Source organism: Hyperoodon ampullatus (genome assembly GCF_949752795.1).
Source record: "Hyperoodon ampullatus genome assembly, chromosome: 1".
NCBI classification, from domain to species: Eukaryota; Metazoa; Chordata; class Mammalia; order Artiodactyla; family Ziphiidae; genus Hyperoodon; species Hyperoodon ampullatus.
The window spans coordinates 122,107,638-122,124,802 of record NC_136914.1 but is presented as its reverse complement, the minus strand read 5'-3'; the positions used below and the strand labels follow the sequence as shown (position 1 = coordinate 122,124,802).

At 50.7% G+C, this 17,165-nt stretch overlaps 1 protein-coding gene across 2 annotated transcripts in view; it reads right to left on the bottom strand.

The window, feature by feature from the left end:
* Positions 1 to 14,941, bottom strand: part of LOC307061105 (uncharacterized protein C1orf198 homolog) — a gene marked incomplete at its 5' end in the record, with an annotated part of 31,488 nt that extends 16,547 nt beyond the window's left edge. The window contains 2 exons of one of the 2 annotated variants that reach the window (XM_079716090.1): positions 2,217 to 2,267; positions 14,609 to 14,941. In XM_079716090.1, the coding sequence (XP_079572216.1) occupies positions 2,217 to 2,267; positions 14,609 to 14,941 (384 nt within the window). The remainder of the gene's footprint in view (positions 1 to 2,216; positions 2,268 to 14,608) is intronic. The other variant, XM_079716091.1, reaches the window with a different exon arrangement.
* Positions 14,942 to 17,165: the final 2,224 nt, after the last annotated feature.

Genomic DNA, 17,165 nt, shown 5'->3' with positions numbered 1-17,165 from the left:
TCATCAAACACAGGGCCCAGTCCAGTAACATCTGTGCTGCCTTCTGGGCCACTGTCCCCGAGGCTGTCCACTCCCCCCTGCAGACTACCCATCTGCCTAGGATTACAGTAAGGCCCCTACATACGAATGAGTTGTATGTAGGTACCCAACTAGCACAATGGGCTATCTAGTACTGTACTATAACAGGTTTAAAATACCTTTCACACAAATAACACATAAAAAACAAACAAAAAATAAAACATTTTTTATCTTACAGTACAGTCCCTTGAAAAGGACAGTAGTCCAGGACAACAGCTGGCATCCAGGGGCTGGCATCGAGTGAACAGGCAAGAAGAGTTACTGGCTGGAGGGGGGGAGAGGAGGTGGGAGACGGTAGAGCTGAAGGATCGTCAGCAGTAAGAGATGGAGGGCAAGCTGCAATTTCATGCACGCCTGACATTGGTAGAACGCACGTTCCCATCTTTGAAACTTTGTAACTTGAAGGTTCGTATGTAGGGGACTTAACTGTAGTGCTTGTCAGTTACCCGTCTGGGGAACCCATATAAAAGGAATATTGATGGCCCTGGCTGAACGTCAACGTGGCGAGGTCCTTTCTACCCACCTCCAACTCCCTTTGCCCTGTCACTGCACAAGGGATTTATGGGTGGGTCTTGGAGCTTGGAAGCTGCAATCCTAGGCTGCCCCTCACCCTCCCTGGCTGCCTCCCAGCCACCCTCACTGGTTCAGCCACCCCTTAACCAGTGTCCAGATCCTGAAGGAGACTCCAATTCCAGGCACAACGTCGTCACTCACCCTGACCTCTGCGCAGACCTAGGTTATTAATCTGCCACGGAAAAAAAAAAAAAAAATCACGCACGCAGGATGCAGGTATTTGCATCTTTATTTTAGGATGTTTAGGACCTGACGTTCTGGACCCCCAAAGGCAGGAGTCTGTGCTTGCGGGAGGAGCATGGTTATCTGCATTAATGCCACGTATTCGCAAAAGCCACCTCTCAACTCTCACGTAAGGGTCCCCTCAACTTTCACAGGCTTCCTCATCCTAGGGCAGCTCACGTCACTTGGGGCAATCAATCAGCTAACCAACCGCGCCGCCTGTGGGCAACACCATGGCTGTCCTGATCCATCTGAGCCCTCATCATATCCTTCATTTTAAGACACAGACCCCCACCTGAGGGCCTCTCAGGTGGCTTGCAGACCCCCCCACCACTGCCACATCCCGCTCTAACCCACCCTCCCTACAGCCCCCTGGATGTCGTTTCTACCGGGATGAGCAACTGTAGGGACAAGTGAAAAACCAAGAAACAAGCCCCTCCAAGTGTCAGGGCTTGAAAGCCCTGATCCAACCTCAAGCCTAAGCCCTACTGCAGGTACACAGCCGTCCTGGTCACCCCCAATAGGGAAAGGACGCTCCAACACACAGCAGAGAATATTCTAGAATTCAGAGAATCCTGGTCTTTTCCCTTCTTTTCCTTGGGTTTGAGACACCTGCCTTTTGGTCATTTTGCGCTACTTATTAATGCACTTGTACTGGGACAACTAGGGAGAATGGGGCAACGGATAAACCCCGTTAAGCTTGATACTCTTAAGCAACTTTGGCAACAATGACACTAACAGCAATAAACGAATGACTGGGGACCAGCATCAGGGACCCAGGCTGGGTTGCACATCTGTATCCACTGGCTATTCCAGCTTCAAAGGGTACAAAGGGCACTCTTCCCCTCCTCCCTTCCTCCCTCAGGACTCTGCCTTTGAGGTGACTCTTGCAGGCAGTTCTGATGCATCTGCTGCCTTGTCTCCACATCCACCCACCTTCCTATCTCGGCTGCCCTTCAGATTTCACTTTAATAAAAGCAGCTCTTAACCACCCCGCCCCCCGCCAAGAAAAGCTTCCCTCAAAGCTTTGCCTTATGGAGCCCCCAACAAGGCACCGAGCGCTGGTGGGCAGAAGTGTGAGCCGAGAAAGCCCCCCGAGGGGCTGCCCCTGCTTTCCCAGGACAGGGGCGCCGACCGTGCCCAGAGCGCCAACCGCCACGCTTCCATCCATCACCAAGCCCAACGCGGTGTAGGCCCCGCCCCTCCGCCTCTCCTCTCCCACCGGCAGGGGGCGCATCACCCGCAGCCCGCGGCCTTCTGAGCCCACCAAGGCTGAACGGAAAATACCTAAGGCCGCCACGCTTTTTAAGAACACAAACAAATCTAAATTTAACCCAACTTACCCTCGTTTCCCAGGAGAAAGGGGCAGAGTGCTCATCTTGCCAAGTTATGTCCTGAAATAAAAATTCAAGAATAAATCTGAAATCCAAACCCAAAGGGACCCCGCGCAGACAACCACCCAAGGCCATGGGGTAACCAAACTTCAGCAAGAAGAATCCCAAGTCCTGGCTCAAAACAAGCCTGAAGTTGTCGCGCTCTGCAGAGAATGTGCTGACCTTCTTGGTCTGGCTCCCCCCTCACCTTGCTGGCCGCGGCTGCCAGGCACGCCCGTCCCCTGCCAAACAGACATTCGATGAATGCCTGGGAGCCCCAGGACGGACTCGATGACAGGGAGGCCGAGGAGAAAGGAAACAGGGCTTCCGGGCTCAGGTCTCGGCCCTGCCAGCGACTAGCCACACGGCCAGGGGAAGATGACTTAGCCTTTTGAGCCTCAGTTTCCTCATTTGTAAAAGGAGAACTGCGCTTCCCCTGCGGGGTTGTTGTGAGGATAAAATGAGGTAACAGAGGAAAAGGAGGTCGGGAGATTATCTGCCAGTCAACACCTGTACTGTCTGAGCATCCTCCCCCCATCCTCCTAAGTGCCTGCCAGAGATCTGAAAGGCAGTAATCGGCCTATCAATGAAGAAAATGCCAACTGAATGCAACTGCCTAATTATAGTGAAAACTCTGAAATCCTTCTGACCCTCACAAGCGGAATAGGAGAGAAGGAGCCCTTCAAAACAGTCACTGAGAATCTGACCTTGGATCCACTGACCTGAACAAAGGTTTGTAAGATCGCCTTTCCTAGTCCACCCCTCCAACCCTCCAGCTGTATTCCTATACTAGCAAATGTCTCATGTGTGCCCAGCTTCTGCTAGGGAATCATATTTTCTGAACCAAAAACTGGGACATCCTGGGTGATACAGACTGAAAATGGGATAAAATATTTTGAATTGAGACTGTCCTTGCATAAAGCACCGCAGGTACGTGATGTCTTCGCGCCCAGAGTCACTCCCTAGCCCCAGAGCTAGGTTACCTGGCTCCCCTCCCCCTCCTACAGGAGGGGGACCAGTTTTGCAGAGGGTCCACTTCCTTCAGTACCGACTCCATCCCCAGCCTTGGCCTCTAAGCTATGTCTCCTATCACTCCTGGCTGTCAGGCAAAACTTTAAAAATGAGAGGGAACGTGGGCCACTACGCGCCCATTGGGAATCTCAGTTAAGTCCAAGTGTACTCCTCAACTTACAAACTGTGCCCCTCCAAAAGTAGAAATGTGAGTTAACAAGTCTCGGCTGAGGGGGCTCCTGCATCCAGGTCTCTGTGTGTGTGGTCAGGGCGTGGGAGAAGAGCGCAGTTGAGCTCCATGACCTAAAAGTCCTTAAAATTCTGTGATCTCAGGACCCTCTAAGTTCCTCTTAGAAGCAATAAAACAAGAAGGACTTTGTTTTCACATGGGAAAAATAAAGGAGGCTGATGGAATGTATGTTCCCTTTGTTCTAGATTTGGACCTGTGGAAAAGGGCAAAGGGAAACCAACTGGTAAATGTGCTCCCTCTATGGGGAGGTGGCGGCGGGGGACAAGCCCAGTGGCCACCTCAGGGGACAGAGGAGGCGTGTGGAGGTTCAGTGGGCAGGCAGAGGCAGAGAAGGGAGCAGAACCACTGGCCAAAAGCAGGACACACCAGAGCTGGACACCTCTTCTCATGTGATATGATCGATCCTCTGAATGTTAATTATGCTGCTTGAGTCCCTTTGAAATCTGCAAAGAACACAGTAAGAAGGTTTTTGGCTTTGGAAGATGAATGAGTGCAAGACTGGGGAACAAAGATGTAGCCTGGAGCCTGGTGAGCCAGCAGGCTCCAGTGGCTGCAGCCCAGACAGGCTGAAATTCCGAGGGGGCTGCAGACAGAGGGGTGCACTGTGATTTCTCCCCAACTTGGTGTCAAGTCAATAATCTTTTGTTTGCTCCAGCAAGAAACGGAGTCAAGGGGCAAATTCCTTAGATTTCTGCAGTTCTGAGCTCATAAAAAAAAAAAATAATAAAGCACTTAACAAAAATAAACATGCCAAACAAAAATGTGATTGAAGCTCTGATGTCAGCCACTGGCTGCACACTCCAGCCACAAAGAGCATTGGGGGCAAGCACAGGCTTTCCAGGCAGTTGTATGCAAAACGGCATCAGGATTGCAAAGTTCTAGAAATGGATAGTGGTGATGGCTGTACAACACTGTGAATGTACTAACTGTACACCTAAAAATGGTTAGCACGGTCAATTTTATGTTATGAATATTGTACCACAATAAAAAAAAATCTGAAAAGGCTATATATATTATATGATTCCAACTACATGACATCGTGGAACAGGTAAAACTATGGAGGCAATAAAAAGATCAGTGGTTACGAGGGTTGAACAGAAGAAGGGCTGACTAGGCAGAGCACAGAGGATTTTCAGGACAGTGAAATACTCTGTACCACACGGTAATGATGGATGCTTTTCTCAAAACCCATAGAATGTACCACGGCAAGAGTAAACCCCAGTGGAAACTATGGATGTTGGGCAACAATGCTGTGTAGGTTCATCCATTGTAACAAATCTTGCACTCTGGTGGGCGTGTTGGTAGTAGCAGAGGGTGCACGCGTGTGACAGTAGGCAGTAGGTCAGAAATCTGTACTTTCTACTCACTTTTGCTGGGAACCTAAGACTGCTCCAAAAATTAAAATCTATTCTTCAAAAAAGTGTCCCCTCCCCCCCCAAAAAAAACCTGACAAAGGTAACAAATGCTGGAAACATCATTTCCTAATTACTTTAGTCCCTTTTGCTATTATCTGTGCTCTTGAGGTTACTTACATCTGTTGCCCCTGCAAGATGGAAAGTGCCTCTATAACACCACACAACGGGGTCACTGCACCTCCCTGACCAGCTCTGATGCAGTGAGCTACCTGGGGGCTTGGACAGCCCCTGGGGGAGCATCTCCATGGCAACCAGCAGGTGCTCCACATCAGGGCTGCTCCCCTCACTGCCCTGGAGCCAGATGTTAAACATTTCCGAACACACCACAAGCTGCAACCAATATCAAACACACTGAAATTCACTACATTCTACACTAAATGTAACGGCTACTCTTAAATTTTTTAAGGATTTTGGTAATTTTGCTTTGGAAATTATTTGGTGACAAGTAACTCCTCTATAATTGGTTGATTCCTCTGTAAAAGTCAGGACTGTTCCAAAATTATTCTAAAATGAAAAATTCTGGACTTAGAATTCATTTCAAACGTGAAATGTTATAAATATTAGCCTCTCCTCTTCATGAAGTTGGAGACTAATGGGCCATTTATTCTTTTATAACCTTCTTTTCCAATTTTGGGGCCGGTGAATTTCATCGTGTCTCAAGCGTGTGAAGTGGACAGCACCTGTAAGTGGCGCTGTCCACAGCGGGTGTCCCATAGTGCGGCCATAGGTCAGCCTGAGCAAGTGGGGCAAGGAGCACGGGCGTCACAGAGCAGCTCTGAGCTCCCCCTACACAAAGCCAGGCCGCTAGCAGCCCGCAGACGGGGAGCGGCACCTTTCCTGCAACAGTCAAAAGAACTGCTTCTGAGACCCCTGCAGCGCTCTGAAAGTCTCGCTTCCACTCTGGGCCCCTCTGAGGGACAGGCTGGGGACCATTCTGCAAACTGAACAAACTGCACCTTCCTGCACATGCCCTCTCTCTGGCATACCTGTCCCAGGTAGCCAGAGGGGATGACCACCTCCTGGGTCCTTACTGGTCTTGGGTCCACACTGGCGCCCTTCACAGGCACCAGACTCAATACTCTCTGGAGAGCACCCCTAGCCTAGAGGTTCTAGGTCTGGCTGTAAATCAGAATCACCTAGGGACTTCCCGGGTGGCGCAGTGGTTAAGAAGTCGCCTGACAATGCAGGGGACGCGGGTTCGAGCCCTGGTCCGGGAAGATCCCACATGCTGCGGAGCAACTAAGCCCGTGCGCCACAACTACTCAGCCTGCGCTCTAGAGCCCGCGAGCCACAACTACTGAGTCCGTGTGCCACAACTACTGAGGCCCGCATGCCTAGAGCCCGTGCTCCGCAACAAGAGGAAACCACCACAGGGAGAAGCCCGTGCACCGCAACGAAGAGTAGCCCCCGCTCACTGCAACCAGAGAAAGCCTGTGCGCAGCAAAGAAGACCCAACGCAGCCAAAAATAAATAAATTAATTAAAAAAAAAAGATTCCACCAAATGAATTAACAAGTTCATTTAGAAGGACAAGACTCCCACATTTAAAAAAAAAAAAAAAGAATCATCTAGAGTGCTGTTTTAATAGGCAGAATCTGTGGGTCCCACCTGACTTAGTTTTAGAAAACCAACAACTCCCTAGGTAATTCTAATGCAGCCGTTCCCCTTGGGCAGCTTACCTACTTCAGTCCTCCACAGGACACCTGACTGCCTCTTCACACTGGGGACACTTGGCCACACGGGCTGCACTTGCTGACCTCCCAGGCTCAGGGACCCACCTCTGTCTTCCCAGGCCACCCCACCTGCCAAGGTGGCCTCAATGAATACTGGCTAGGTGACTCTCATCATCCCCAAATAAGGACTTCTACTAAACCAACCTGGGTTCAGGCTTCCGTCACAAGGAGCCCAAGGTTTTCTGGGCTGGCTCTCACCCACCCAACTTTGGAGCAGGCAGAATCACGTCTGCGCATCAGTATAATCAACCAAGGCACACAAACGGTCTCCTAATACACAGCAAGGGCCCAGCAAATCACGTTTAAAGGCCGTTTTCATTTCATTCTTCCCAGAGTTCAAAGATTACATAAAACTACTGCAACAGCATTTCTAATCATGCCCTTAGTATGTAACCATAAACAATAAACACTCTTAGGTGGTAGTCAGAATATGGTGCACTGTTTGTTAAATTTCTCCTGCCACCTAGAGGGCTGAGTCTCTAAAAAGTTAGAATCCCAACCATTAAGCTCCCAGAAATATATCTGATTTTTCTTGAGTGATTCAGAAACAGTGCTCACTGGAACCATATATTGTCACTGTCCTCCTGAAGTCCATAAATGAGGGGAGTTTCTGGGTGATAGACAGTGGCATCTTGGCTTAAAAGTAAGAAATGTACTGGGCATATACCCAGAGAAAGCCATAACTCAAAAAGACACATGCACCCCAAGGTTCATTGCAGCACTATTTACAATAGCCAGGTCATGGAAGCAACCTAAATGTCCATCGACAGACGAATGGATAAAGAAGATGTGGTACATATATACAATGGAATATTACTCAGCCATAAAAAGGAACGAAATTGGGTCCTTTGTAGAGACATGGATGGACCTAGGGACTGTCATACAGAGTGAAGTAAGTCAGAAAGAGAAAAACAAATATCGTATATTAACGCATATATGTGGAATCTAGAAAAATGGTATAGATGAACCGGTTTGCAAGGCAGAAATAGACACAGATGTAGAGGACAAACGTATGGACACGAAGCATGAAAAGGAGGGGGGGTGGGCGGGGTAGGGGGAGGATGAACTGGGAGATGGGGATTGACATGTATACACTAATTTGTATAAAACAGATAACTAATAAGAACCTGCTGTGTAAAAAATAAAATAAAATAAAATTCAAAAAAAGAAAGTAAGAAATGTAAACTCTGAAATACTCTAAGCTAGAGAAATGAAGCTCAGACGGCAGGGCCTGTGGGAGCAGGACAGACGCTACCCTGTGTTGCTGACTGTCTCATCGCTCCAGTGATGTCGGCTGGCCGGGGCCTCCTGGCACATCCTGCATGGAGCCCCTTCTTCCTGGTGATCTGGTTAGTGTCGGTCCGTACCTCAAATTCACAGGAGCATATAAAAAACAGAAGGGAGGCAATCATGCGCCTTGGTAGTTTGCCAAATGAGTTGAAAACTCAGGTCCACACAAAAACCTACACATGGATGCTTACAGCACCTTCAGTCATAAATGCTGAAACTTAGAAGCAACCAAGATGTCCTTCGGTAGGCGAATGGCTATGAATGGCTAAGTAAACTGTGGTCCATCCAGGCAGTGGAATACTATTCAACACTAGGAAGAATGAGCTGTCGAGCCATGAAAAGACACTGAGGAACCTTCAGTGCATATTGCTAAGTGACAGAAGCCAATCTGAAAAGGCTCCATGATTCAACTATATGACGTATGGAAAAGGCAAAACTGTGGAGACAGTAAAAAGATAAGTAGTTGTAGGGGCTGGAGGGGAGAGAGGGATGAACAGGAGGTGTGCAGAGGATTTTTAGGACAGTGAAAGTACTCCGCACAGTACTGTAACGACAGAATTGTGTCCTCAGATGTTTGTCCAAACCACTGAATGTCCAACATCAAGAGTGAAGTGTAGGGGTTTCCCTGGTGGCGCAGTGGTTGAGAGTCCACCTGCCGATGCAGGGGACACAGGTTCGTGCCCCGGTCTGGGAAGATTCCACATGCCGCGGAGTGGCTGGGCCCGTGAACCATGGCCGCTGAGCCTGCGCATCCGGAGCCTGTGCTCCGCAACGGGAGAGGCCACAACAGTGAGAGGCCCGCGTACCGCAAAACTAAGTAACTAACTAACTAACTAAATAAATAAATAAATAAAGCCTACTTAAAAAAAGGGAGAAGTGAGGAAGAAGAATATGCTCTTTTTTTTTTTTTTACCAAGTGGTTATTCTTAGGGACTATTGTTTATATGTTTATGGAATCGATGTTATCCCCTTTGACTTGTAGTATATTTAATTCTACTGAGATCAGAGGGTTGCCATCACCGGAAGTACAAAAGGGCAGTTCCAACAACAGAAAAGCAGTTATGATTTAACTCCTGGGCAGGTTCCACCATGAATACAAATACAGAAACTCAGGCCTCCTCAGACCTCAGCAGAAACATGCCAAGGTAGTGATGGGAGGATGGATGGGGCAGAGGTCTAAGGAAATGAAGAGGAGAACGAGGCAGAAGTTTAACAGACAGGTCTGGCCTTGATTTCTTTTTCTGAGAAATGGGTACTTTCTCTGGTACTAAGGAAATCTCTCATTTTAGAGCGTAAAAGTAACTCCCGTCAATTATAAGATGACTCCAGACTGGCCAACAGGCTTCCCAGCTCTGCCCGCTCCCTCCCTGCAAGACAAGGAGCGAGTCGTTTCTTTGCAAAACCTGTTCCTTGGTAGCCACTGGGCCACACCCACAGGGGCCAGGGGGAGCCTGTGTTGCTGCCTCAGCTCCCAAGGCCACCTGTTCAATACACCTCCCCCACCCGAGGAGCCCCAGCTATGCAGAGTCCCAGGCAGGGACACGAAAAGCCAGGTCCACCCTGTCACCTTTTCTAAAAAATGCATGCATCTGCCAGACAGAAGGTGGGAATCATAATTACACATTCTGCCTTCCTTAAAAAACAAGTCCAAATGCTGAGAAAGGAACTCTCAAATTTCTCATTTTTTGTGCCAAAGGCTGAAAAATAGAAGCCAAGCTGCTGAAGTGAACGGGGAAGAGGTGACCTCACATGTCACAGGTCCTGCATCAGGAAGACACATATCCAACCAAACTCAAATCTAATGAAGACTGAATAAGTGAGAAAAGTTCTGGAAGGGCACTACCAATTTCTGCTGCATAATGCTGCTTCTTTCTGCATTGCTTGAAACTTTTAACAGTAACAAACAGGGTCGTTATTTTAGAAATTGTATACCCATTTAATTAGTTTACTTTCAAACACAAACAGCTGACCAGCCTGGACCCTAAGAGGCGAGGGCAAGGTGGCCCTTGGCAGGCAGCCCCAAGGGCATGGACTGGATGACAGCGGCTCAGCGAGGTCTGCTGCACTGGGGGATTCCATACTGACCCCCAGCCTCCTGAGCACTGCAGGGAAAGGTGCTTCGTCAGCCAGCTGGGAGCAGAAGCCGGATGGGCAATGGGCATGGGAAAAGCCACGGGGCCTTCAGAGGCCTGCAGAAGGTATCCAGGGGTCAGGGAGGCCAAGACTCAGCCCCAGAAAAGGAGGTGAAGGCCAGGTGGAGTAAAAGAGCAGGGAGCAAGCCTCCAGGTTCCTGCAGGAGGAGGAGGGATGCAGGTGCTAGAGAACACCTCCTTCTGAGAGCAGCGGGCCATGCTAAGCTGCGGAACAGGGGGCAGAAGTGCCTCGCTCCAGGGCTTAAAACCGGTGTTCTACAGCACGCGAAATCCAGATGAGGGTCCCCGGGGCTGGCATATGGAAACACCCTTCCTGCCCAGCCCCACCTACTTTACAGAGAAGTGAAACAGGCAAGCAGGCCCCTGAGAAGCCAATACGCCGGGCTGCCCAAACTTCTGAGTTCACTTGCTTATGGCCTTTTGGGAGCCAAGAATGTGGCACAGAGCTCGGAACCCTGTGACTCTCACTGACGTGCTCAGATCAGTGGAAGAGTCTGGGAGTGGGGGCAAAGGGCAGAGAGCGACGCGTGCCTGCAAAGTCAGGGTTTTCGTTTTTCGGGTTTTTTTGTTTCTTCGTTTTTGGTGTGGTTTTTTTGCTATTTGATAACAGGAAGCGGCAGAAACAGACTGGGGTGATGGCTAAATCCCTCTAAAATGAAAACTTTTCATCTCCCAAAGCAAGCCATTCCCAAAACTTTTACTGCTGGAAGAAGAACGCCGTAACTGAGAAGCACAGGGAAAGTCAGACTGCTCAGAGCATCCATTCTCAGACATGCTTCAATGTTCAGGCCAAGTACTTGACCCAAAGGGCAAGCCTCAATGTCCATGTCTGTTCTAAGCAAGGCCTATGAACCCAAGAGAAGTCCAGGGAGCTGCTCCCTGGTGGAGGGAGAACCCCACCCTAAGAGGGCAGCCAGGCTATGGCAGGACCAGAACCAGGTATGGGGACGCCAGGTGCTCCTCTTCTGTTGCTGAGAGATAAGTGTTCCACCGGCAGCAGCTCTAGATTCTCTGCACAGGAGGGGCTTGCGGAGATGACCAGGGGGCAGGAGGGGCTGGAGGCCCTGCACTGAAGCTGTACTGAGATCATATGTTCACGTGGACGGATTTCTAGAAAAGCTGGTGAAGATCAGGGGAAGACTAAGCGTCCCTAAAGCATGATGGCTCTAGTGTCTAATACACTGGGCTTTGGGAAATAGGCACTCAATTGACTGCCAAGGTGGTAAGAACCAAGAAACCGACAGGACCCTTCACGGCCTCAACGTGCAAAGGCAGCCAGCCTCCCTCTCCTCGGCAGGCACGTCCTCCAAGCAAGGGTGGATCTGGGCCTGGACGCTGGTCTCCTCACTTTACAGAGAGCGAAGGTAAAAACGAACATGCGGATGGCACGCTGCCACACCTGTCCTACACAGAGCGGCCCCGGCTGGGCAACTTGGACGTGTGAGCTGAGCCCTGAGCCCAGCCCTGAGCCCAAGCAAGCTTCCACTTGTTTGTTCCCTCAACGCCTAACAATGACTGGATGGCAGTCCCATTTGAAGGCCATATGGGCATGATGTGACGTCAAATGCTGCTGTGTGGGACCCAGAAACGTTACTGGCGATGAGGGAGAGTACTCCAAGAAACAGGCGACGTCCTGGTCCTTCGGGGTAGCCGAGGGGGGGCCCAGTCTGAGGCGGGTGTGACTGCTGATCAGGAAACAGGGCACATCACGGCCACACTGTGGACAGAGCAAGCCCAGCTTTCAGTATGTACCCCGAGGCCCATCCCTAGAGCTCAGCAGGGCAGAGCTCCTTCTCACGTGGGACTCTATGTGGCCAGCTCCAGGCTTAGCAACAGGAGGAATTTATTGATTTCACGACAGTGATTTTCAAAAGTGGACATGGAGAGACAAGAGCTAACAACCTTCATATTCTCACCAGCAGCAACCATGTTTTAATCCCACAGGCCTTTCCTAGACGCTGTCTCTACTATCATCTTGTTAATGTTCTTCCCGTTGTAGGAGCTCAGAGAGGTTAGGGGTTCACCAGTCAAAAGGTTAGTAGATGGAAGCCAAAACAAACCCAAGACTCACAACCAAGCCCAGGCGCTTTCTATTACAGCCTTAGGAAAGGCCCTCAGAACCCAGTATCCCAGGTGGTCTTTCCCAAGTATCTACGGGGCCCACCCTGCTTATCATCCAAGGTCAGATGCTGGCTAAAGCAAGAGCTGGGGTGCACCTGAGCACCCGTCCTTCAGTGGGCCCACGGTGGACGCTGGCAGTGGCAGAGCTAGGAGGAGGATTCTCTGTTGCCAGATTGGCCGTGGAGGCCCCACGGACTACATCTGAGGACACATCAAACAGGAAGGGACAGAGTGCCTGACTCAGTCTGGTTCGGGGCCCTTCTGGACAAACCTGGGGCCACCTATTCAGGCCACTCTGTCCAGCAGCCTACCGAGGGGTCACCCGCCACCCTGTCCTTATCATCGCCCCTTGTGCGCAGGAGCCAACCCTCCTCCGAGTACAACCCTCCTCTTGGGCACGAAACCACCAACTCCACTTTGGTGCCAACCTCTTGCCAAGTCCAGGTAACACATTTTAAACTCCCCAGCGGGATGAAATCACACAGCCGCTGCAGGAGGGCAGGGGGAGACAACAACAACAACAAAAGCTCTGGGCAAGGTACCTCTGTACCTGTCCTCAAACTCACTGTCTCTCCGCCATCCGTGCTGAGAGGTTGGTCGGAGGCATTCCAGGACATACTCACAACCCGTTTGGCAAAGCTGAGTTCAATTCTGAAAATCAGGGCTCCTGTGCTCCTGGAAGGACATGCAGGTCCCACAGCAAAAAGTTCTGTTGGCCGTTAAATCACTTTGCGTTTACAAATTTGCAAGCAGCTCAGTCTGGCACCCAGTTAAGGAATTGGAGCACAAAATTCACTTGGCCACATCTTTCCTTATCAGCCACACCGGACCCTTATATGGCACGGGCTTTTGGATGGTGAACGGGCATGTGGATATTCTTAGCCGGACAGCAAGCTAAGGGAAAATGACAGGGACCCTGCAACATCTGTAAGTACCTGCAGGTTTATTTCTTCTCACAGTTTATTTATTCGTGACTTTTCCAAAGAGGGGCTGCCTGCTTTTCCATCACCCAAATCTGAGCCCCAGCCCTGCGAATGTCTTTAGAGAGATGCATATGTTCACACTAAAAATGCTTCAGCTCTGGGCTTACATTTTAAACCTATATTCTCATCTCTTCCGTTACCACACCCTCGTTTTTTCCTGGCGAAGCCTTCAGAGTTTAAAATCCATGGAAGACTCTTCTTTTAATTCTGTCAGTATAAGGCAATGTTGGAAGCATAGTTCTGCTCTCTCACACTTCCCCCACGAGAAAGCGGGTTTATGACCACAAACATTTTGTATTAATAAATGCCTCAGCACACCCACGCCGGAAAATCAGATTAAAACCTCATCCTCAACTAGAATTCCTTCCACAGTCTACGACTCCCTTGGAAAACCTTTCCAAGCCCAGCCCCTCCTGCCTGCAGCCTCAGAGCTCTCAGGGCTCTCAGGGCTGCGGATTTCCCTGTATACTGCAGGCTCCTTTGGACTTTGACCCTCACCACAAAAGTTGAGTCTGAAAGGCCAAAGAGCCGCAGATTTGGCACCAAACAGGTTTTAGTTAAACACATTTCCAGGAAAAGGCCGACTTTCGGAGAAGCACAGAACACTCAGGCCTTTGTGACTTAGTATGGGTCACCCCTGAGTTTTTTCTAGTTTCAGTGTTTCTTCCTCCACAATGTCCGGCCCTCTAGAAGGCCCAGCGGAGTGTCTAGGTCAGAGGCCCAGGCATGCCCTTATATGTACCAGCTCATTTGAACGTATCCCTCGTTTTTCACTGGAAAAAGGAGGCCACCGTACTCATTCCCAAAACTAAGCAACACATCGGGCTCACTCGGAAACATCTTAGGACTTCGGGTTTTGCCTCCTAATCTTGGAAGGCACCTCTTCCTTCTTGTTACCTTGCTGGACAATTTTACTCTCCGCACACAGCTCATCACAAATATTAATATTATTACATATAAAAGGCTGACTGCCTTCCCTGGCAGGCCTGGGGTGGATATTATTATTCCCGGGGGAAACTGAGGCTCTAAAAGGTTAGGTCACCCACGGCCAGAGAGCTAAATGGCAGAATGGATCAGAACCCAGGCCTGCCTGGCTTAAAATCCCTTGCTGTTGGCACTTTGGTCTGACAAGTCTCGGGTCCCCTGCGGCCCGGCGGGGCAGCTCCAGATGGAGGGTCTGGAATGACCTCCTTCCTTCTCTCGGCGGTCCTCCACGAACTGCCCCGGGGAGCCCCCCAGCCCCGGACCTCCGGCTCCGGGCCGCCCGTCCCACCCACCTCGGTTCCTGCGCCTTCTCCTCTCCAGCCCCTGCCCGCGCGCCTGGCGGGGGCGGCTGCTAGCGGGCAAGGGTCCGCCCGGCCGGGGGCGCCTCGGGGGACGGGGGAGCCCGGCCCGCTCCGCACCTACCTCGTCCCCGAAGCGCACCACCTTCTGGCCCGTGGGCCCGCGCAGGCCGGGAAAGCGCGCCAGCTCCTCGGGGTCCCCGGGGTCCCGGGGCACCGGGGCGCTCGGCGCCACCAGGCACCGGTCGATGATCTCGTCCTGCTGCGCGGGCGGCAGCCGCGCCCACTCGGGCCCGTACTTCTCCCGGATCTTCTCCTTGTCCTGCATGATCTTCCTGGCCATGGGGCTCAGCGACGAGAAGTAGGTGAAGCGCTTCCGCTCCCTGTCGTCCAGAGGCCGGTTCCCGCTCATGACGGCCGAGCGCGAGGCCGCGATCGCCGCCGCCATGGACGCCATGCCCGGCCTGTCCGCCGCTCCCCGCCCCGCCCCGCCCCGCGAACGGCGCCCTTCCGCGGCCCAGAGCCCAGCGCCCAAGGCCCCAGCGACCCCGCCTCCCGCCCAGTCCCTGAAGCCGCGCCCCCCGCGCCCGCCCAACGCCGGGGACCCCGCCCTCCGCGCCACCGCCCCCGAGGGTCCCGCCCCCTGTGCCCCGCTGCTTCCGGGAACCTTACGCTCCTCGCCCCTCTCCCCCCGGGAGCCCCGCCCTCAGCGCAGCTCCCCGAGCCACCGTGTCGCGCCTCCTTGCGTCCTCCGGATCCGCGCTCTCACGGCTTACTGCGGGGCCCCCGCTTTTCGGGGCTCCCCTCGGCCAGCGCCGGAGGTGGCTGGCGCGTCCCCAGGTCCGCGCCTGGCAGCCTGACGGGACTGCTGGGGATGACCGCCATAGCGCCACGTGGTCACTTGTTTGACAAAGGAAACTTTTTTCTCCTTCCGAAGTGCGGCATTTCTGGTCCGAGCCACCGGCCGCCCTATGCCTATTGTATTCCCTTTCCCTGCCGAGCAATCTTTTTCGCTTTCTTTGAGCTGTCCCAAACCTGGGTCAGGGTCCTGGCGCGGTGAGCTGATGGAAGGGGGTTGGGGGTTCGGGGCAGCGAGGGCGCCGAAGGTACGAGCTGGGGAGACTGGACTGGTGTCGGGAATGGCGAAAGAAAATCGGTTTCTGTGCCTCCTAAAGAGAGGAGTAAAATGAAGTGCCGGGTAGCTCACAGCGCCTTTCCCTAAAAGGGAACTGCCGGCAGGCATCTGGGGCCGGCGGGCTGGTGCGCCTGCACTTCGTTTTGCTTTTGCAGGTGAAGACGTTTTCCCCGAGCCGGCCGCGGGGCCTTTGCTCTCTCTTGGAATCTCAGAAATCACGAGAACTCTAGGCGGCTTGATGTTTGCAAACCAACTGAAGAGCGGCAGAAAGTGTTCATAGGCAGGTCAGCCGGGCCATTTTGAAGTGTGTCCCAGAGCACAACGATTAAAATTATGCAGAGCCCTCATCTGCTTTACTTTCTGGCTGATTTGACTGTAACAGGTCTCAGGTGAGAATTAAATGTCCACATTTAAAACAAAAAACTGCATTTCAGCTGTTACTTAGGGTCATTGCCTCTGAAGTAACACTGGGCTAATTCTGAAACTTATATAGTGTTATAAAACAGTGTTACCTCAAATAATAACAATAAAGCACTTGGATAATTCTGAACACAGTCATAGAAATAACTTGCAGGGTTCTGTTTTAAATGTGAGACGGCCTTATCTTCTGGCCCAGAATTCCTTAGAAAATATTTTTAGACTGCCATGAATGTGACAAGCTCTGCAATAAAACATATTGCTCTCAACAGTGTTATCAGCGTACCATATTGAAAAGCAGTGGGAAAAGCCACCAAGTAATAGCCTGGATTGCACAGTATTTGAAGGTCTATTTATGAGGCCAGGAGGTTGAGTTTTTTGGTACTATTCTATCTCTAGATAAGTCTATTTTATATAAGCTCAATACACCAACCTGAATCCTACTTTCTCACCTCTAAGACTTGTTTAATAAGGTGGGTGATGTTTAAAGAGGTATTCTTGAAATTTAACCTCTTCAAGGTTGCTTTGAAAGTCACATAGAAAGGGTTCTGTGCTGTTAGAAACTTGGCTGCATGTGGTTTTCACAGCAATTGCAAAAATAAATGTTGATTGCAGAAAAGCACAACCCAATTAAGTGTTTCAGATCAAATATAATTTATTACCAGAGAAGCCATAATATAAATATAGTATGAAATAAATCAGGGACATCAGCCAAAGTATGTAAAATCCATGATCTCGGTGATAAGGGGTCACTAAAAGAAAATTTCTTCCAGATTAAAAGAAGACACTCAGGGGAATTAAATGGCTCTGACAGATGACTTTGCTGAAATTAGGAGATAAATGGGCAGATAGATAGATAGATAGATATTCACTCCAGAGAAGAAATAAAGATAGCCCAACTCCAAATATGTAGTAAGGTGAAATAATGGGATGATTCTAATGCTAAGCATCTTCTTAGGCAAGAGTTTGGATAGAAGCAGGCTGCCTTGTCCTTTGTGGATTTGGTTTAGCCAGTGGGCTCTTCACAAAATGAAGAGAAAAGCACGTGGTCACTGACCCTCTGAAATGCTTTAAAACCTTGCACTGTTCCAAAGAGCATTCCTTTATTCATCAACATTTTATTGAGGCA